Here is a 21,774-nt window from a genome sequence, read left to right on the forward strand (position 1 = left end):
AAACAAACAATCACCCCCCAAAAAAAACACTCACCTAGGAAACGTTCAAACAGCACAAACGGTTTATTTTTATTTCCCAAGCAGACACTTGTTGGTTATTACACAGTTGTTTATTTTCTATGAGGTTTTTTGTTCTACATTGAACCATGTTGATCACAAACACTGAACACGGATCAACGAGGCGTCACAACGTCAACGTGTTGATGATGTTACAAACAGCGTTACGGAGACGCGACGAGTCAAATGCAGTGAGGCTTCTTTTAAGCTGTTCTACATGAAAGCAGAGACACAACAAACCTAAACAGCTTTTTAAAAAAAGGTCCTCAAAACCAGAGAGGAGTCTTCTAGAAAAACGTAGAATCATCTTCTCCCATTTCGGGTAAATTAGTTGTAAATATTTGCTCATTGCAGCCGGAGCAAATACAGAGAAAAACACATCCGCTGATCAGAGATTCACTCAGCAACTAACTACTCACAAACACACATTGTACAAAACCTCAAAATGTATTTTGGGAATGTTTTGTCTGTCACGTCTCATTTTGTGCCAAACGTGGGACTTGATTTGCCGTTTGGAAACCAGCGCACGACGTCCACAGCGACGTGTTTATCATTATCATTGTTATTCTTTTTAATCGCACCGGGTCACTGCTCGGGCCAAAACGCAGACTGTGGGATAAATGGTAATCGGAGCAACGTTTATTCACACTAAATGAAATGCATGATCATCATATCAACACCTTTGGAAAAAAAAAGGTACGGCCAAAACCTACTCACTTCTTTATATACATATTATATGTTATGGGTTTCCAGTAACAGGCGTTGACACTTTACATTTTGGCAAGTTATCACTTTAGTTTGTTCTTGAGAGTTTACTTTTATTTAATCTTTAATGTAACAATGCCTTTGTTTCACAAAATGTACTTCAACAAGTTTTCTACTCTATCGAAACGCACTTCACCGGGTTAAAACCCACTGCAAAGAAGGCAGCTGTAAAGTGAAACCAAACACACACACACACACACACACACACACAGCTTTGGCTGTTTTAGTGGCAGTGGGAAAGCGAGGCAGCAAACGCATCACGACACTCCTGGAGGGATTTCACTGGTTTTAATAAAGAACAGACAGACAGAGAGACAGACAGACTGACAGACAGACAGAATCCTCACAACGGTGTTTCAGCGACTAAAGGGCACCGCGATGAACTCGTGGAAGCGTCTTTTCTACAATCGTGTGACGTGTTGCAGCAGCGGGCAGCCGAGGAACAGCAGCTACTATGTTCGAGCTTTTGACGACAGAATCGGCTGTTCTTTTGTTTGAATGAAATCAGGTAATAAAGTGCATTCGTTGTTGTGTCACAACAACAAGCTTTGTCTACTGAACACGTTTGTACTTTTATGTAATTTTAATTGCAGCATTCAGTAAATGTGACTTCTGTAGCAGCTGCAAGTTCCCATTGATGATGAAGTCACATCTATAACACGCATGGTTCCGCTAATCTTATTTACTGCATGAAGTGACCTCCATCAAGGCCCTTTCTAAACAAATAGTTCCACAAACTAAAGAGTAAGTAAGTACGGAAGAACTGTGGTAATTATTGTCTTTATGTTCTAGTGTTGCACACAGAGGGGATGTTTGCAGAGCTCAGCGTTTCTGTTGTTGAGCATTACCTTAACTTAACCAATTAAATAAATAACAAGCAAATAACCCAAGCTTTGTTTCTGCTTAAAACTTTTAACAAAGTCTAAGAATTTAACTTTAACATAATTTCCAGTTGTCGGCGTTACATTGATGAGTGTTTCTTAATTTACCACCACGTGAAAAAGGTGTAAAATATTTAAGACTGTTTCTTCTGGTTAAATCACAGCAACCATCAGCTTTTGAGAGATTTTAATTTGCACACGTACAGAATCCGTAAAACTGCCTTTTCCTCCCCGAAGCCGAGACAACGTCTACACATTAATTGCTAATCTTTAATAATGGGGGGTGGTGGTATGGCAGCAGCACACTGGCTCAGATCATCCACGGTTTGGTTTTCTTGTTTTAACCGTATTAAACGTTCATCTCCCTCTAAGTGTTTGCTGCCATCCAGTGACAACAGTGTTGCTCAGGTTGAGCCCGAAGCCGTTCAGAATATGGAACATGCGGCTGTTTTTAAGGTTAGCAACATGTCAGTAGTACAAACACGGCACAGGAGAAGGTTTCGCGTTCCTTTTTATGTGGCAACAGAAGAGAATCCAGATTATTTCAGCTCCTTTTCACAAGAGAACAGAACCTCAGTGGGCCGGTAAACAACCCTTCCAGCTAGCAGCCGGTTCCCCTTCTGTCTGGACAGAAGCGGCAAAAGCAGCAATAAGCTATAATTACTTTCAGAAAGGTTCATTACCGAATCACACAAACCCCCGAACGCTGAGCCCAGCTGTGACAAACAGCTGCTGTGACAATACGCTGTTGAAATGTACCAGGGAATCTCAGGGACCGAGCTGAATGTTTTGTAATGAAGGAAACTCGCACACTTACGTAAGCGTCTTTCAGTTTTCAACGAAGACGACAAAAGACTCTCCAATGTGTTTTTTCCTCCTCTTGATCGATATGTTCTGTGTAACTGGGCGGCGGGTTAGAGGGCGTGAGGTGGGGGAGGTCGGACCTCAGGGGGCTTCGGGTGTCGACCGCCTGTAGACTCAAGAGACGGCTGTTAAAAGCCCCACCTTTTTAAAACCCGCCTCCTTGGAGCCTGCGAGTGTTCGAGCGGAGGTCATTTCTCCTGCAGCAGGGCGGGGATGTTGATGTTCCAGCCGATGGCCTGCCGGTCGAAGCCGCAGGTGAACAGGTTGCAGGAGGTGTTGTCCTCACACCAGGCGGAGCAGCACACCATCCGCCGGTGACCCTGGAGATGACGGACAGCGGAGCGTCAGAACAGCGACGAGGCGCAGAGCGACCTCCAGACTGAGCGACCACAAGCTGCTGCAGCACAACATCTTTAGAATTCATAGAAGATGCGTGGGCGGACATTAAAACGGAGGCTCCTCCCCCTCCATCGACTCACCGTCCTGTTGCTTTGTGGGAGTCGAGCCAGTCGCACCCCGGCCATGTCGAATAGACGGACCTGCCGATTGTCGTGAGGCAGAGCGATGATTTTCTGGGTCACCGACACGCTGATCCTGAAGACAACAACAGCAACAAAACAGCGGGGGAAGAAAGAACCAACCAACGTGACTTATGAGCATTATCATTTAAAACCATTTCAAGGATAAATTGATATGTCCGTAAACTCCACGGGGAAATTCAGACATTGTTCATGCATGAACTTAAAAATTTAAAAGCTTAAATGACCCAATAAAACAACAGCTATATTTGTGGTATAAAAAACAGCTCAAAAGCAATTTTGGATTAGCAATATTACAAAACACATGTTGACGGACCTGTTGACGGCCGAGTCGGTGCGGATGGTTGCTATGGGCGACCTCATGTTCTTCAGGTCCCATACTTTGACGGTTCGATCGTCGCTCCCGGAAACCACGTTGTCGCCCACTGTGAAGACGGCGGACGTCACCGTGCTGAGCATGAGGAGGACATAAATATATACGTGTTATTTGCATATTTATAAAAACAGGAAAACAGCGAATTACTCTTGAAAATAAAATAAACCTAATTAACAAACAATTCTGATTCTAATTAATCAACATGCTTTTTATTAAGAAGAAGAAGCCATTTTTATTGCGTATTAAGTATTATTTTACACATACAGGAAATTGTTCTCTGCATTTAACCCGTCCCACACACTGGGAGCAGTGTGCTGCCGAAGAGGCGTCCGGGGAGCAGTTGGGGGTTAGGTGTCTTGCTCAGGAGCACTTGGACATGGGACATGGAGCAGCCGGGGCTCGAACCGCCAACCCTGCAGTTCCCGGCGCACCCTCCATGCGCCACGGTCACCCACTATTAACATCTTGCCCTCCTTACAAAAGACAATGTGGATACGATAGTGTGTATGTGTGTGTGTGTGTGTGTGTGTGGGGGGGGGGGGCGGGGGGGGGAGACTTACTCTGTGTGTCCCTGGAACACGTTGACCGAGTGGATGGACGGGTCCCTGAAGTCCCACAGCCTGAAGGTGGTGTCCCTGGACGAGGTCACCACCAGGCGCTGGGTGGGGTGTGTGCAGCAGTGGGTAAGCTCCTGGTCGTGGCCTGAAAACACACACACACACACAAAATGATGACAGTTATACGTATAAGTTTTGAAATCATTTGTCCCCCATTTTTCTCTCCCGCTCACCGGTGAGCGAGTGGACCAGCTCTGCCGTCTCCACGTCGTAGAGGTTGGCGGCTCGGTCCCAGGAGGCCGTCACCGCCTGCTTGCCGCCCACCAGCCAGTCGGCGGCGATCACCACGCCCTGGTGGCTGCGCAGGGTGGTGGTCGCCACGCGGAGGGAGGGGCAGTCGCTGGGACCCTCCGCCTCGCCGTCGGCCTCGTCCTTGTCAGAGGAGTCCACGTCATCCTCGCAGGGGGTCTGCTGCTGACGGACAGGACTTGTTTTAGGAAAGATGTAATAAACCACTAAAATATGTTCAAAAAGAAAATGGTTCTACCGCGAGACGCAGCGTTAATGTGCACAAAAAGATATTAGCTGATGCTCACACTGATATCAGCGACGGGCTGTGGAGTCGGCAGCTGCACCATGTACCTCCAGATGTGAGCCGTCTGGTCCCCGGACGCTGAGGAGGAGGGATCAGTGATGATGACATCACAGGTGTCTTACGAAGTTTCTGGTCATGTGATATCGGTGTTTGGATCAAGAGGAGGAAAGCTAGCAGCGTTACCTGTTAGCGCCATCTGCTCCGTCGGGTGGAACTTGATGGAGTTGACTGCAGAGACAGAAAAACATGTCACGAACAAGTCACGAAAGACACAGCTTCAGTTTCCTCTTTGCTTTTTTTCTTGAGGAGAGCAGATTTTAGTTCTGCACGTATCTCCAGAACGCGAGTAGCGATCATTGTCATAAACGTAGAGCTAGAAAAGTACCTGATCCTTGGTGCCCCGCGTATTTGAGGAGGCACTTTCCCGTCTCAATGCTCCACAGCATGGCCGAGTGGTCTGTTAAGACACACAGGAGACAGAAGGAAAGAAATTCAACCTTTCTAAAATATTTGGATTGAAAAGAAAAGAAAGAAATGGCCACAAGACCTTTAATGTAACCCTCTGAACCCAAACTAGTTTAGGGAGGTTTTTTTTCCTGTGGCCCTGTTTTGTTTTCCTGCAGAAGTCCAGCACCTCTTTGGAAACAGCACAATACATAATACTACGTTGAGTCTATGTATGCAAGAAGTGTCCCGTGTGCTTTCTTACAGTCTCTCCTCTCTGCTCACTTCCTGCAGTTCAGTCAAAATCTCACTCAATTGTTGTCACATCACTGTTGGTCTCCGATAAATCCACCATTGCTTCATAGTTGTTTTCAGCAGAATAAATTCAAGAGAGTAACGAACAATGAAATCTGGTGCAGTACCTGCTGATGCCGTACCGAGCACCACAGGCTGAGTCCTGGAGACGCTGAGGTCCCAGATGCCGTCTCTGTGTCCCACATACTCCCGGACCAGCTGGCACACGGCTCTGGACGTGGTCGCTTTGAAGCTGGACACGATCTGAAGGCGCAATCGAACCCGCGTCAACACAGAGTGACATCACAGAACCGAAGAGGGCCCCCACACACTTCTTTACTTCTCCAGGTTGGGTAGCTATTGTTCCGGCATTCCCACACCTCCTTTTAGAGGGAAAGGTTAGTCAATCAAGATGATTGACTGCCTCTAAAGCATCAACATTTTATAATCAAATTAGTGACTCCCACTTTTGAAGATCTCATCAAATCCGTAAATCCATGTGTTTTATAGGATATCGTAGTGTGTCGTTCATACCTTCTAATGACACAAATATGTCAAATATGTCAACATTCTGCAACAATTTGTCCTTATTTCACAAACAGCTTAAAGGGGAAATGTCATGATTTTATTCTCCCAGACGTTTGCAGAACTGTGTAGGAACCCTGACGTAGGAAGGAGGGAAAGGCTCGGCAGAACTGAGGAGCTGCTCAGCAGGGTTCTTGTAGTAAGCCAGTGCTAAGAAGCTTCAGTTGAGAACAGCGTTATTCATATGCGTCCTGGGCTCAAGGTTTTACCAAATCAACAACAACAACATATTGAATAGCATTGGTGTGAAGCTTGTTTTTATGAACACATGCTTGGCGGGGTCACCACCAAAGTGCTAAAAACAAACGCCACCAATAACCCAGATCTGGTATCAACACAAATGCAGACACGTTAAGCATCAGTGCCGTGTACTGCCTTCATCATACCAGGATTACTGTCAATGCAAAACCGCAAAACAAGACGGATAAATCTGGAAGGGAAAGAAAACGGGGCAAAGAAACACGGAGTTACGGTGACACAACCAATATGATCAGTTATGGTTATCGGTCGGGGTGTTTACATTAAAGATGGGGATGATACAAACTGGACCCTCGGTTCTTTTTGGAAACAGATCACTAAATAAGTTCCAACTGAAAGGAAGCAGGAGAGCGACAGGGACAGAATCAATCATATGACGAATGTTTCACGCCAAGAGCAGAGCCTCCACAAATCAAGATATTACAGTCAGAATAAAACCGATACAGTGACACTGAAGCAGTACTTTGTTCCCTCCTTTGTCATTATATTCAATGCAACATGTTTGTCAGTTAATGCAAATGAGGTGTGACAATGTCATCTGTCATTTCTGAACGGTTAATGTCGAATTCAAGACATATTTTAACACATTTTGATGCATTTATGCTGCATTCAAAAATAAAAAAGAAGCAACAGATAATGAGAATGCGAAGCGTCTCAAAAAAACTTGAGGCAGCGGGTTGAGCGGCAAATTCAATGCACCCGACGGGTTAATGAACGTTAGCTTCAGTGTGCAGTCTGCTGCAGCCACGTCGACGTCCCGCTTGGTTCACAATACTTTTAATATCAATTAATGCATCGACCCGATGCATTCACAAATCAGCATTAGTGCAAAGAAAACCTCAGCAAAGGTCAGTATGTCAAACGGGCTCAATTTGCGCCGATCACACCGGGCCGTTAACTTCCTATTCTGTAACGTGGCGAAACGTGTGTTTCTACATACACAGACTTCATCATCTGGTCCTATTCAAACCATTGTGAAATGCTTGCGGGCGGGGCGGCGGGGCGTCCAAAGCTGTTCTCAGTTGCCACTTTAAAGCCACTACATCTGACCAACTACTCAAGCGTTAGTGAATGTATCTTCATTTTAAGAGTCTTAAAAACAAAAGAATCCAACATGGCCGAGCAACTTTCAGCAGACCGCACACATTTCCCATTTAGCAGCTGACGGATGCTCCTCCACCTTCAGGCTCTTCATTCATGAATGCACTAAAATAATGTTGGATATTAAAATATCTCCATGTGAAGCCAAATTAAAACCAAGGAGGCGCAACTGAAAAAGCCCGTTAGTGAGATAACGAAGCCGTGTTTGTCTCACACCAGAACAAAACTCAGTCCTACATTTGAACGACCAGGTCTCTCGGGGAGGGAGAGTCGAACCCCGGGCCGGGCTGTTCATGCACATTGGTGCACACAGGGTGGGGGTGGAGGTGGGGGGGTGACGGGAGGGAGGGGGATGGCGGGGGGGAGAAAGCAACAAGTTACCCATGAGTCGCCACCCCACAACTCCCAGCTGGTTACGCTGAAGTTGCGGGTTCCGCCTACTCTGGCGTGGCAGGAGTTTGAACGCGGCTACGAGCAAAAAAGGTGGAAAAAAACAACAACAACAACACAGCAGTTCTTCTCTTGAACATTCACAAGTCATGTGATACACAAGGCGCCAAAACAACGAAGCAAATTTACCAATCAAACCTTTTCATTCCCGCGTCGATGGACATGGACACACACTCATAATATCGACAACCGACGTGAGGCAGCAGTAATAAAATGCACCAGTGTGTTTGTCACCTTGCTCGTGGAGGCCTTGTAGGTCGTCTTCAGTTTTTGTGACAGCTGGCTGGTGCTGTGACTCGCTGGGTCAGAAATAAGAAATAAGTTAAAACAATACTTCATGAAGACACACGTCTCTTCTAGAACGCGCGTGACGTGCCTCACCTTTTGTTTTCAACGCTCCTTTGGCCAAATCGGCCCCTTCGACGGTTTGCCCGTCGGCCAGGCGGTCGTTCAGCGTTTCGATTTCTCTGCGTACTGAGGGGCAAACGGTCACGTGTTAAAAAGAGTTGTTTCAGTGCGGAAGATTATGAGATTAACTGATGAAGTAAGTCGGGGGAAAGACTTCATTCACACCAAAGATGCTGCTGTTGTATTCAGGCTTCTCAAAATAAACTCTGTTTGGTTCAGGAAAAGACGCGAGCAGAGGTGTCAAGTAACAAAGTACAAATACTTTGTTACCTTAAGTAGAAATTTTGGGTATGTTGTAACGGACTGACATGTTCTGAGCAGAGAGTTTTTTCCCCCTTACATTACTTTTAGGCTTTAAGTAGTTGAATGCAGTACTTTTACACTTCTACTTAAGTTCTACAGCAGTCTTTTTAAACCATAGTATCTACTTCTACTTGAGTAATGAATGAATACTTTTGACACCTCTGAACGCGAGGCACGCTGAGACTTACGTTCCAGGTTTTCTATGTAGAGGTTTTCAAACTCTCTCTCGATCTGACTGAACAGGTCCAGCAGATTGGTCCTCAGAGACAAAGGCAGCTTGGAGTCCTGCTGGGAGACAAGAGGAGGACATGAAGCCGGACGGGGTCACGACGACAGAGGCTTTAAGGGGGAAGAGAGGAATAGCTAGAGAGCTGCAACTAACAAACGCTCTCATGATCCAGTGACAATTGGTGTCTCTGACAATGGTCACACACACACACACACACACACACACACACACACACCGGTCTCTTCCGAGCTGCGACCCTAAAAGAAGCCTCTGGGTGAGTCTTTGTACCCGAGCACAGTGCACTCTGGGTAATGAACTTGCTGCTCGCGGCTGTGTACTTCTGAAAGGAAGCGGCCGGGCGTAGCGGCGGCATTCAGGGGTCGGCGGTGGAGGCAGAGAAGGTTTGAGCCACAGCGACCCCGGAGAAATGAGCAAGAAGGCCTCACGTTTGGATTCTTTTAAGTCTTAATAAAATGAAAAGAACTAATTCCCAGAAAAAGTGCATCGGCCGAGTGGATGGACGTCAAACAACATTTCGTCGGGTTGCTACAGCGGAGCCGTGTGATGTTTTGTCACATGACCTGATTTGTCTGAAACTAGACAGTTTTGATTTTAAAAAAAGTACCGTTCAGCTAAACCTTCTATTGTTGTGATAGAACAACAATCTTACATTTTTGAGAGAGGGGAGACCAAACATAAACTACACGCTATGAAATACACACATGGGACATCCACTACTCTGTGAAAACTTACCTCGGGCCTGCTGAGGGACTCCAGATTATCAGAGGACTGAGACCAAAACACAAAGAGGACGTCACGTTTGAAGCTCCCAACTGAACTATTCATCACATGATTTAGTAATAAACAACCCAGCGTCTTTCATTCAGGATGTCAAGAGCCTTTAAAGCGTGGTCTAGGAGCTGAAGAAATAAGGAACGAGCTGAGCTGCTAAAAAAACGATGTGTTCAAGTGTCCCAGTAAACCAAAGCATCGCTAATCACGTCACTCACACCTGTGTGAGGAATAATTCAGAGAAACATCTTGCTGATGTTTATCAGAGAGCTTTATAGGGGAGCCGACCACAAACGACAGGAAAAGCTGTAGTTCACTTGGTTTTTGACGGGTTTCATATCCATCGGATGAAGCGATTGTTATGGTCCAACGCTGAGGACCACAGGTGCGTTCAGGTCGTACAAGATGTCAGGTATAATTGTGGAAACGCTTTAGTTGGGCGGGAACATAAACCATTGTGTGCTCCTCTAAGTGGATGCATCAAAACCTAATTGGCTTAGGCTTAAAACAAGAAGGCATGCGGCTGCGCAGTTTAACACTTGCAGAGCAGCAGCTGGAAGTTCAAGTTCCCCGGGCTTTTATTTTGGTGTGCAAATGGTCACCTGTCCCTCCAGCATGTCTCTCTGCAGGCCCAAGCGCTCCTGCTCGGTGCTGTTGGTCCGGCGGATGGACAGGCTGTGAGACTTCCTCTTCTGCTTGGCCTGGCGGGCGGCGGCACTGCTCCCGCTCTCTACCGGCATCCCTCCTTCCAAACCCGACGCAGCCGGACTGAAGGTACAAAAACGGGACCAAAAGTGTCAGAGGGAAGAAAACCATTGGGGGGGCAGAAACACAAAGACGTCTGTGTCGCTGCGTCTTGCAGCTTCCTCCAGCGAATGTGCGAAGACGGTGTGGGTCCGAGCTCAGCGCAGCGGCCCCCTCAAGGACAAACGTGAGGGATTACTGGAACAGAAACTGTTGAGTGTGCAACAACGAAACAGAACTTTTGCTTCCTATAGTTCGCTGGAGGAAGCGGAAACGTTCAGCTGCAAGTCAACAAAATCGCTTTACCAAATGTAGTTAATATTCATTACATTAGACCATCTGGTCAAACCATAAAATAAAAATATATATATTTTTTAAAAACACTCATTGCACGTTCGTCAAAAAGACAACCAATATTTAAACCAACGGTGGTTCAAGGATCAAGGATTCAATTCATATTTTCTATTTTCTTCGTTCATTTAATCAAATCTTTGATTGGTCCATAAGATGTCCATGATACTCCAATTTAAGAGGTAGAAATTAGCGAATTTTTTCATTTCACAGAATTCACATATTACATTTCCATAAATTGATTAATTGTTGAGCTCAAGTAGAGTAGAAGATACAAAAACATGCAAATGCTCACATTTAAATCGGTGGAAGTAGCAGCTTCTAATTATGCTCAGTGGTAAAACAGATAAAATCTCTTACCCACTGCTCGTCGTAGCTGTAACAATGACTATAACAAAAGGATGACAACCTACGGGTTACATTTAAAGAGTCAAACCCAGAAGGACACCGAGGGCTCAACTCATCTGCGTATGATGAGGGTGAGAGTGATGTCATAATCCGAGGACCCGGATGAGGGAGTCATTGTTATGAATGCTCATATCACAGTAGTGACCCAACATGAGACACCTCGGCTGAACGTTTAGAAGAGGAGTAAAACAGATTAAAATAAGGCAGAAACATATTTGGAGAATAGATTAAAAAAAATAGATTCAACCCCGGTCGCGTGACAGTTAACATGAGCCAAGTCCAGACGTTAGCCTTCCCAACGCGATGAGTAGCCTAGCATTAAGCTAACTACCGTTACAATCCACATGCTAAGGGGCTAACGGCTGAGAAGAACGTCTTCAAAGACGGAACCCAACTTACCAGAAAGTCTATAAATACAGGGTTTTATTCCGGGATATCGCAGAGAACGTCGCGGCTTGTAACATGTTCTCTGCTGCGCGAGAAAGAAGCGCAGGTTTTGTTCGCGAATCCGTAGTTGACAGTTGAGGAGCTCCGCTACGTGAGAGAAAAGATAACGAAGCCAATTCCGGGCAGGGGGTTTTCACAATAAAAGCCCAGTGTTCTGCACTCACAAGAAGTACGTTTCTGGTTCCCTCGGCCGGTACCACACGACACCTCGTACAACAACGGTTTTGGTTTCTAATGAGTAAATTGCAGGTCGTTGGGCGTATTAAAGACTGACCAAAACGTAACCAGTCAGGTATCGGTAATCTGAATATAATCACATTACTCCGGGTGTAATTTTGAGATGGCTTCTTGCTAATTAACGAAATAAAACATTCCTGGGCTGATGTTAGTGGTGTGTACAAAAAAGTTTAAATATTTTGTTATGCGAGTACCACAGAATACCGGACACGATTTATGGTTTAAGATAAAAGCACAGTAGAAAGGAATGCATGTACAACAATTCAGACAGAAGTTTACATCAGGTGTGTATTTATTTAAAGCCCCCATGTTGATGAATACTTCAAAAGAGAGACTTGTAAAGGGAGTATCATCATCATCACTTTATCCAAAGTTAACTCTGCATTATCGGATCCACATACAAGTGGACTCATAGTTCCACTTTTTTCAAAATTCTTCTGAGTTGTATTCATATGACAAGTAAATACAGTTATTATAATTAGTAATGATTTAAAGGGGTCTGGTGGAATTTCCCCAGCAGCATCAGTTCTTTTTTAAATTTTTTCACCATCCTGAAGGACGAAGCTTCCATGACACAAAAATAATGAAAGTTTTGTAGCTTAAAAAGGAAATTAATTTCTGGTTTCTTTTCTTTTTTTTTTTTTTTTACTGCAGGGGACGTTTACCCGAAGCCTTTCTTTATCCAAACAGAGCGTCCAGAAATAATCAGCGTCTATCTGTGATCGTGAGTGCCGGACGTCCTCTTTCCGGACAGCAGGTGTTTGGGTTTCAGGTCGAACACGTGTCGGTCCGCCTCGCCCTTCTTGCCTTGCCGGTTCATGTCTCTCTGGGAGTTCTTCATCATCTTCTTTGCCTTCTTTATCATCTGAGGAACGACCAGAAGACAACAATTGTTAACTAGTTCTCTTCAACTAAACTGCACAACAGTTATACCAAACAGATTGCAAACTACCAAATAGCAGCGTAGGGATTAATTGTCTCACGACATATTCATCACCATACAAAAATATCTAGTAGCGGAAGGACAGAGGAAATAAACCACCTAAACATTATTTCTACTGGTAATAAAGGATCAACAGGAAACCCTCAGAGACCTGAACTTAGAGGGTAAAAAAGATAACTGCAGCATGTTTAGTGAAGACGCCGGCCCGTACCTTTGGATCCCGTAAGCCTGACTGGTCTCGCGGTGGACGCGAGGCGCTCTGGCTTCGGGTTCTGGAGGTGGGCGGGGCCGAAGCTTCGCGCTTGCGTTTCTTGGTGACGCTTCGGGAGCGCCGGGCCAGCTGAGCGTAGTGGCTCTGGAACAAGAACATGAAGAGTGTTAGGTGGTGTAAGAAGGGTTTACTAGTGAAGAGCTCGACATTACAAGTCTTTTCATTTCAGTATTCTATTAAGTACGTAAAAAACCTGTCTAACTGATACCGAAAATGTCCCTCACAGGCCTCTGTACAGGATGTGAGGTTTATACCCAACGACTAAGACAATTAGCAGGATGTTCATTTGTAGTGTTGCAACTTAAAATCTTTAAATTGTGGATTCACAGTAATGTAACATGCACCTGAACGTTACTTTGTCCTCTAACATGTCAATTATTTAGTTCTGGGATCTCTCAGGGATCGACTAGTAGCTCATTCTCTGTTCAAGGTAGATAGAACGATGTTGTCATTACTGACTCCTGTTTTACAGGATGCGCAGGAACCTCGCTAGTTTCCTTTTCTCAAGACTAACTTACATCGTCTTTGTTGTCCATGTCCAGACCGAGGCTGCTCATCTCCTTCTCCAGCTTCTTTCTTTCAACCTGTAACACACGGTCAACGTTGGGGGGGGGGATTTTAGTCAAATGTTAAAAGCCAAATAACTAATATCATAAAATAAAAGATTAAAACATAAAAAAATATCTTTATATTAACAAATGACAGTAATTCACTGCACAATTAAAATGGCATAAAATAATAGTCTTTCGATAAGACCCTCGTCTTAAGTCCCATGTTGGTCGAAAGGAAGGGGGCGGGACCCTTCTGTCTCGGTCCTTCAGTTTGTAAGCTGAAGGTGGTGCTCACCTTGGTGGCGGTCCTGGGCATGCGGGGCCCGTGCACGTCCTTCTCCCTGGACGTGGCGACCATGAGCTGCTTCTTCGCGCGGATCTGCTTGGCCAGGACGCGGATCTCCTGCATCTCCTCGTCCTCGCTCTCGTCGTCGGAGTCGTACTCCCCGGCTCGCTCCTTAAGCTCCTCCTCTTTCTCCAGCAACTCCAGTTTCTGTGGGAGAGGAAGTCAAGATGCTCAGGAGGACAGAAAAGATAAAGACTGTACATTTAAATACATTAAATAAATATAAACAATATGGCCCAAAACTATCAGGTAAAAGGTTAAATTTAACAGAACATTTCTAGACGCCATCGGACTGTAAATGATGTAAAGCTATCACATAATAAATATCACTCAGATGACTCAGAATATGACTCAGAGGAATGAGAGCGTTCGGGAGTTTAGAGGAAGAAGATTCCGTTAAAGTCTTAAATTGTGCCATAAACCCACCTTCATGATTTCGGGGTCGATGTAGTCGGCGATGTTGTGGCCCTCCCACACCTCGGGGATCTTGTCGTTCTTCTCCTCTTCATTCATCAGATCCCAGTATTCTGTTTAAAGTAAAACCACGTCAGCACCTTCTGCGACGTCACAGCGGAAACGACAAAGCGAAATGGAGCGACTCTTACTCTGCAGGTCCAGGATGTAGTCGTCGCCGAGCTCCATCTCCAGATCTCTCTCCTGTGAGATGATGAAATGTTTCATTACACCCAAGAGTTACTTTTAAAGAAAAGCCGGTTTGTGAGCACCGGACGTACCAGCTTGCGTTTGGGGGTGTCGACCTCCATCGCCTTCTTGCGAATTAAAGCTCCTTCAGGGATGAACGGAGGCCTCGCCTGCAAATCACAACAATAATGTTTAAAATTTCACTATCCATCAAAAACTTATATGTCAGTACGGCTCCGGCCTACTGGTGAATAAATAGAATCGACAGGTATTTTGTCTATTACTGCCATCCAAGTGGTTATTTTCATTAAAACACATGACTCAAATTATCAGGAAATACATTTATTGCATAAATAGATCCAGTCCTATAAATAAAAATAAAATAAAATGTATTCTAACTTATTTTTCTTACCGTTTTACCAGATACTTTGACTACATTTACCCGTTGGAGATTGAACTTAACATCAAGTAAGTAAGCAGTTTGTGGTTAGCTCCTCCGTGAGCCGGACTGTGCTACTTCAGAGTAGCCAGCGAGAGAATGAGTTAAAATAGAAATTAACAGTCATGGCTCAACAGAAGAGAGCCGTTAGCTCTCTTATTTAGCCGTGCAGGACAGTGCTGCTAACTGCTAACGCTAATGGCCTCGCCTCTCGTCGACGTCTCTCACGCCCCCCGACTGCTCGTACCTTTTCGTCCCTCTTGGCAGGCATGGCCAGGTGGAGCCGGTTGAGGACATCGTGGACCTTCTTGCCCTTCATCTTGGCATCGACCCGGTGGGCGAGGAGTCGGTCGCAGGCCTGGAAAACGAGCACAAAGTGACTCATGAGACACATGCAGGCCCTCCCAGAGACAACCCGACACTTTACAGCCCCGTCGCCCGTCGCCGGGCTTAAGCTGCACCTCACCTCTGTTTTAACCTGCATGACCCCCTCCTCGGTCAGGGTGCTGGTTTCAATCACAGAGATTCCCTCGGCGGTGAGGTCGGCAAAGATTTTCTGACGGCAAAAAGTTCAAAACTTAAAACAGCAGTGACCTCTGAAAACTTGTGCTTCTAGTTCCACTCGTCTCACTCACACCAGAGCAAACTAAAAAGATTCTGCTTCTGCACCCACCTGGTTCTCCTCCGGCAGCTCACTGATCTTCTTCACGTCACATTTGTTGGCCACGATGATGAGCGGCTGCAGAGGGAGACACAATGCACATTACTTCATGGACGACGAGTGTATAACAGAAGCGTTTCCTGCAACCTAGAGGGAAAGATTCAAGAAATATCAAAACAGCTGCTGATTATGCATTTTTAATTCTAAAACAAGACTTGCAACTTCCCCTTTTTCCAGTCGTACCTGAATTCAACTTTCAATTTTTGAATCCTAATTTATTGAAATCCATTAACGCAGGCACCCCTCTAACATTAAGGAGCTAGTCCAGAAAGTTAAATTCAGGCTCCAAAAAAGAGTAACTAAAGTTTCCCGTTTTTCTGCATGTTTGCGTTGACCTCTGACCTTGTTGGCGAACAGCGGCCGGATGCTGTTGAAGAGCTCCAGCTGCTGCTGCAGGTTGTGTCCACACTGCTCCGACACATCCATGACGTAGAGGACCGCTGAGCGCAGGTGAGCCAGAGCCGTGATGGCCTGCATCTCGATGGTGTTCCTGTCCTCCAGAGGATGATCCAGGATGCCGGGTGTGTCCACCACCTGCACAAAAAAAAAAAAGAACAAACCGTTAACCGTTCAGTCCACGTGAGTTTAACTCTGTGAAACAGAGTTGCAACTGAAAGAAAGCTCTCGGGTAAAAGTTTGGACCATTTTAGTTCAGAAAACATATGGTAACAACTTCAGGAGCAACACAGTGGAGATAAATATAAAACTGATAATACCCCGATGCAGTAAAACAACGCATGTGTAGCTAAAGAGTGATGCGTGACCGACCTGCCAGCGGAGGTATCTGTAGTCCATGTGGCCCACAAACAGAGACTTGGTGGTGAACGCGTACGGCTGCACGTCGACGTCCGCTCTGGTCACCTGGTGACAGACGGGATTTGTGAGCATCGTGCACGACTGCCACGCTTCCGGTTGTTGTCGTTATTGCGAGAGACGCCTACCTTGTTGATGAAGCTAGACTTGCCGACGTTGGGGTAGCCGCACAGAAGCAGAGTCCTGGTGTTGGGGTCTATGCTCGGCAGACGGGACAGATGCTGACGCACTGGCGAGGGAGGACGAAGCGTTAAAAAGGAAAAGACAACAACAAACCATCGGAAAACCTCTCAGGCGACCTCTAATACCTTGTTCCAGATACTCCAGACTGGACTTCTGTCTCTTCAGGATGGTGCACATGCGGCCCAGAGCGGCCCTCTTCAGCTGCTTGCACCGGTACAGAGAATCTCCGTACTTCATCAGGCGCACGTAGTCTTTGGCCACGCTTGATGTTGACAAAGACGTTTCTTGTATTATTTACCCCGCTCCTCGTCGGGATGAGCACCAGCCGAAACCGGACTGGTGTATTTTATACCCATAAACGCTTCTTTATTAAAAACATGCTGTTTTCACAATGTCCATAAAGAGAAAGTTTGTTGCCAACCACATTAAGACATCGGTTAAACAATTAGCTTGCATATGACATTTGAACTCACCTATCGATCAGATTCTTGGCGATGTTTATCTGTCCCAAAGCTAGCTTGTAATGATCTTTGTCATACAACACGTTCATAAGATCGGCGTAGAACGGGTGGATGTCCTGGAGGAAAAAACAACAGGTTGAAAGTTTCCACAACCCAAATATGCTCCTCATAAAACCAAGGACTTTTGGTGGCGCCGTGACTCACATCGAGCTTGGGGAAGTCGGTGAGGATCTGCGTGAGGCGGTCGTGGTAGCTCTGCTGGGTGAACTTTACTTTCCGCATGTAGAAGTGACGGATGCGGTGGATCTGGTAGTGCTTGTGCACCACCGTGGGGGTCTTCCTTTGGGTTTTGGATAAAGTGATGTCGATGAAGTCCTGCAGAGACGGGAACAGTAAACAAGCTGTTATTATTTTGTTTTTTTCCTCAAAGGATACGTACTTGCTGTTGTTTACTGGCTAAACTTCAATTTATTTTGCCACGGGTAAAATTATTTGTACAGTATTTAAGTGATGATTGCAAAATTCCATCTTATAATTGTATTTCATATCAATGGATACTTAACTTACTTTAGTGTTTAGTTAAACAGTTGATTTATTTAATAAAAATACCATTTAAGCCTTTTTCACTAGTGTCAGTGTATTATATGAATCCCTTTTCTTTTAGCTTTTATGAGAACGGCTTTTATGAGAACGGCTCATACCGCACATCGGTAAAAGGAGACACCTTGTAACCACCCTTTGTAATATCTCCACACATAATCGATATCCTCTTGTCAATTCGGCAGTACAGTTAAACAGCTTAATACATTTGAAATCTACCTTTCACGTCGCCGTGGGCAAACGGGAATGTTACAACGTCCTGATTTCATAACGGAGTTTGGTGATATTTGTTAGGTCCCGCGTGCAACTTACTAACCACCCTAGAAGTCCATTTATCGCCTTAACCAAGTCGAACTCAATGATGTCATGAAGTACGTGTACAGCTGCGGTCTATTTACACCAGCGCAGCACGTGTTTTCCTCCCGAACAGAACTCCGTGTTTTTTTAAACCCCTTCCCCCGTCCCTCAGAGCTAAACAAAAAACAAGGCGGGCAAAACAAGACTCCTTTAACACGCTAAAGGCGAACAATAAAACGTACCTTTGCGGTGGGAACCACCATAATCTTCTTAAAATTGTACTGTGCCATCTTGTCGGACACGTTGGGGTCCGCTGACGGCACCGGGGAAAGGAAGGCAGCTCGTTCCGCTAAAACCGGAAAAGACGCTCAAAAAACACCGAGTCTTTCTGCACGTTGCCCCCTCGTGGCTGGATGCAGCAAGTACAGAAAAAAAACAAATGAAACTTCTGACAGTATCTGATAGTAGTTATATCTCATAGTGTTTATATTTGATAGTAGTTATACTACGTGTGGTTATACTATCAGATATAACTACTATCAGATATAAACACTATGAGATATAACCACTATCAGATATAACTACTATCAGATATAACTACTATCAGATATAACTACTATCAAATATAAACACTATCAGATATAACTACTATCAGATATAACTACTATCAGATATAAACACTATCAGATATAAACACTATCAGATATAACTACTATCAGATATAACTACTATCAGTATAACCACTATCAGATATAACCACTATCAGATATAACTACTAGCAGATATAACCACTATCAGATATATGCTACATGTTTATCAACTTACCTAGCGTTGGCTTGTCTGTTGGAATCCTGCGCTGCGTCGGATGACCCTTCATCTTCGTCGAACGACTCTTCTTTGTCGGAGCATGGGGGTACGGCAGGTCACTCTCCTTCTCCTGGCGGGGAGGTAGCGGGATCCAGTTCTGCGAGGTTAGATAAACAAAAGCCTGATGGGAGCAGGGGTTCTATTACGATGCTCTGATGATGACTCTTTGCGATGTCACTCATGATGTCACAGTTAGCGACATCATGATGTGATAAATGTGATAAGTAATAGTAAAATCTAAGTGGATAGAATGTAAATCTAAATAAAGCGTGGATTTAGTACTCATGAGTATGTATATATCAATGTATATGTACATATATACACGGGTATATATAGTAGTAGTACAATCTAAGTGCATAGAATGTAAATATAAGTAAAGGGTAGATTAGGTACTTGTGCTACATGTTTATCAACTTACCTAACGTCGGCTTGTCGGTTGGAATCCTGCGCCGCGTTGGATGACCCTTCTTCGTCGGAAGACCCTCATTCGGAGCATGGGAGTGCGGCGAGCCACTCTCCTTCTCCTGGCGGGGAGGTTGGGGGATCCAGTTCTGCGAGGCATCTTTGATAAACAAAATCCTGATGGGAGCAGGGGTTCTATTACTCTGCTCTGATGATGACTCTTTGCGATGTCATTGGTATATACATACTCATAAGTACTAAATCTACGCTTTATTTATGTTCACATTCTACCCACTTGGATTTTACTACTACTTATCACATTTATCACATTGTGATGAAGATGTTGCTAACTGGGGCATCATGCTGACATCATAGTGACATTATAATTGTGAAGATTTTACTACTACAAATATATATATACTTTGAACCAACTCGACAGAAGTCTCCAATGAACGCACGCCACAGACTCCAATTCAATTCCATTAACTTTGGATAGCCCTGAATCTTCATTGTGCTTAGGAGGACTTTACACTCCGCACACCTGCGACATCCTCTGCCCCGAAACTCTAGAATTGACACAGGAAAAACTCCCCTGAAAAACTAAAAAAAACTACAATGGGGCTAAAAAGAAGAATCCTCAGAGAGACTAAGAGGGGGGGATCCCTCTCATGGGATGGAAAGAGTGCAAATATATAATATAAACACTATCAGATATAACCAGTATTAGATATAAGCACCATTAGATATGAACACTACTAGATATGAGTAACATGACTATTGTGACCAACTTTATTAAGGATAACAGCAGCAGGTGTCAGCAGGGATGCAAGAAGAACGACCAGGGCCCATGATGTCCCAGAACATTATAATGATGTCACAGAACATCATAAGGGGATAGCCGGAGCCTCATCTGATGTTAGGTGTCATCATGATGTCACTTGAGGTCGTCATGGTTACTTTATGATTCTACTGTGTCATCATAATTATGATGTCAGCATGATGCTGATGATGATTGAATTGGAGTCTGTGGCGTTCGTTCATTGGGGACTTCTGTCGAGTTGGTTCAAAGTATATATACATATATATATATATATATATATATATATATATATATATATATATATATATATATATATATATATATATATAGTAGTAGTAAAAACTTCATATTTATAATGTCACTATGATGTCAGTGTGATGCCCCAGTTAGCAACATCGTCATACATCATAAGTAAATTACTCATCTTCACTTATGTGAAACTGTCCCAAATTTATCCTCCATTTGTTCCACACTTCCCAATAGATGTCATATGTACGGAATGATCAACATAATATAGTTACAGACCATTCAATGCATATAAATGAAACAACAGAATAATTGTACATCTAAAAAAAAGAAAAAGGTCCAACTGGTGTAAAATCCTCTGTAGCAATAAAATCAACATGTGATACAATTATTTTGGAGAAGGTAGTTTGTTGTACTAAGTAGCTCCTTTACAGTATAACGTCAAGCATTTGTGTTATTTATCTGACCTCCTGGATGTAAATGTGGTGGACAAAAAAACAGACTTTATCTACCGCTGTGTAGCTTCCCTAAAATTATTCATCATACTTTTTTGGAACTAAATCTGCAAAGTAATGAATGAGTTAAAGCTTCAAATAAATGCCAATGGAAGAAGAAGACAACATCCTGTACAAGTTTCTCAAAAACTGTATTGTAGTAAATGTACTTTGTGACGTTACACTGAAAAAAGTTTTGTCCCTTAAGTTATAAGGAAAAAAATTGTCCAACAGGAGGAACTATTACATTTGTTGGGGACTACTTTCAGCGGCGGACTAAAGTCCACATTGTTAGCGCTTGCGGGACATGTTCATTAATGTAAGTTTAATTGTTTAACAATGAGTTCCATGGCACACGGGAATAACATGCACCAGGATTTGTATAAATAGAACTCGTTATAAGCCATTAGTTTTTGTTTTGAGTTGTTTTCAGGGCTTTTGTTGACAGTCAGAAAAATGTTTAAACTTTCACCCGGAAGCGACTTGACTCCATACTTGTTGTGATTCCCGGTGATCCAGAAACAGCCAATCAGCGGGTTCCTATGTGAGTAAGGACTGCCCACTACATCCAATCTCGAGTGGTAACCCCGTAGGCCCACTGCCAGTTTAGACCAATCAGAAGTGCCTGCTGTGAGGGTTGAGAAGGGGGCGGGAGCTCGAGCGCAGTGTGACAGCTCCGAGTTGAGTGGTCCACCGGAGAGAGGAAAGATAACGAAGAGGTATCCCTCTGCTGTTATATTTACCATTTAGCTCAAAAAGCATCTCTTCCACAGACTTCAATTGAATGATGTGTTCTACTTTACACTGGGGGAATGCGGCTTGTTGCTACAAGCAGGAATGGGCAAAAATATATCAAATACAAAATACCCCTCAAATAAATGTATTAAAATGAAATACAAAATACTGGTGCCAGAAAATGTAACAAAATACAATAGATGTATGTTGTATTTAAAACATTTTCCGTTTCATCACATGGTGGAATAGAGAACGGCA

At 44.3% G+C, this 21,774-nt stretch overlaps 2 protein-coding genes and 1 long non-coding RNA gene across 20 annotated transcripts in view; all 3 read right to left on the reverse strand.

The window, feature by feature from the left end:
* Nucleotides 1-48: 48 nt before the first annotated feature.
* On the reverse strand, nucleotides 49-11,873 carry LOC120815647 (WD repeat-containing protein 37). Of its 18 annotated transcripts, none has more exons than XM_078099666.1 (15): nucleotides 11,401-11,588; nucleotides 10,101-10,266; nucleotides 8,666-8,762; nucleotides 8,148-8,240; nucleotides 8,001-8,065; nucleotides 7,698-7,784; nucleotides 5,501-5,636; nucleotides 5,020-5,091; nucleotides 4,818-4,862; nucleotides 4,636-4,712; nucleotides 4,273-4,510; nucleotides 4,043-4,184; nucleotides 3,423-3,557; nucleotides 3,047-3,161; nucleotides 49-2,887 (listed from the first exon to the last, which is right to left on the reverse strand). In XM_078099666.1, exons 2-15 carry the CDS (start codon nucleotides 10,236-10,238, stop codon nucleotides 2,756-2,758), a joined length of 1,572 nt encoding a protein of 523 aa, XP_077955792.1. In that variant the 5' UTR covers nucleotides 10,239-10,266; nucleotides 11,401-11,588; the 3' UTR covers nucleotides 49-2,755. The 18 variants fall into 18 exon arrangements, with proteins under 18 accessions (XP_077955792.1, XP_077955789.1, XP_077955788.1 ...); XM_078099663.1 differs by having other exon boundaries at nucleotides 4,273-4,513; XM_078099662.1 differs by having other exon boundaries at nucleotides 8,666-8,765; nucleotides 11,401-11,583.
* Nucleotides 869-21,774, reverse strand: part of LOC144405544 (uncharacterized) — a 73,062-nt gene continuing 52,156 nt past the window's right edge. Inside the window, exon 2 of the long non-coding RNA XR_013467195.1 lies at nucleotides 869-1,034. This is a non-coding gene — a long non-coding RNA (uncharacterized LOC144405544). The remainder of the gene's footprint in view (nucleotides 1,035-21,774) is intronic.
* gtpbp4 (GTP binding protein 4) lies at nucleotides 11,960-18,455 on the reverse strand. Its single transcript, XM_040170475.2, has 17 exons — nucleotides 18,195-18,455; nucleotides 17,260-17,430; nucleotides 17,068-17,171; nucleotides 16,720-16,856; nucleotides 16,540-16,640; nucleotides 16,367-16,459; nucleotides 15,941-16,132; nucleotides 15,551-15,616; nucleotides 15,344-15,433; nucleotides 15,125-15,235; nucleotides 14,531-14,608; nucleotides 14,402-14,453; nucleotides 14,223-14,323; nucleotides 13,746-13,943; nucleotides 13,418-13,483; nucleotides 12,840-12,983; nucleotides 11,960-12,550 (listed from the first exon to the last, which is right to left on the reverse strand). The coding sequence occupies exons 1-17, from the start codon at nucleotides 18,240-18,242 to the stop codon at nucleotides 12,398-12,400; spliced, it is 1,905 nt and encodes a 634-aa protein (XP_040026409.1). The 5' UTR covers nucleotides 18,243-18,455; the 3' UTR covers nucleotides 11,960-12,397.

This window comes from Gasterosteus aculeatus, chromosome 3 (genome assembly GCF_964276395.1).
Source record: "Gasterosteus aculeatus chromosome 3, fGasAcu3.hap1.1, whole genome shotgun sequence".
NCBI classification, from domain to species: domain Eukaryota; kingdom Metazoa; phylum Chordata; class Actinopteri; order Perciformes; family Gasterosteidae; genus Gasterosteus; species Gasterosteus aculeatus.

What these genes read in the sequence shown, in the direction of transcription:
- LOC120815647 (XM_078099660.1), bottom strand. Translation starts at nt 10,238, where the DNA reads ATGCCGGTAGAGAGCGGGAGCAGTGCCGCCGCCCGCCAGGCCAAGCAG. An exon ending in GCTCGGTACGGCATCAGCAG is followed by an intron (nt 5,092 to 5,500) that starts GTACTGCACCAG and finishes GTGTCTTAACAG; the next exon opens with ACCACTCGGCCATGCTGTGG. An exon ending in GTGTTCCAGGGACACACAGA is followed by an intron (nt 3,558 to 4,042) that starts GTAAGTCTCCCC and finishes CCTCATGCTCAG; the next exon opens with CACGGTGACGTCCGCCGTCT.
- gtpbp4 (XM_040170475.2), bottom strand. Translation starts at nt 18,242, where the DNA reads ATGGCACAGTACAATTTTAAGAAGATTATGGTGGTTCCCACCGCAAAG. An exon ending in GCCAAGAATCTGATCGATAG is followed by an intron (nt 16,857 to 17,067) that starts GTGAGTTCAAAT and finishes GTCAACATCAAG; the next exon opens with CGTGGCCAAAGACTACGTGC. An exon ending in TCTGGAGTATCTGGAACAAG is followed by an intron (nt 16,641 to 16,719) that starts GTATTAGAGGTC and finishes CTCCCTCGCCAG; the next exon opens with TGCGTCAGCATCTGTCCCGT.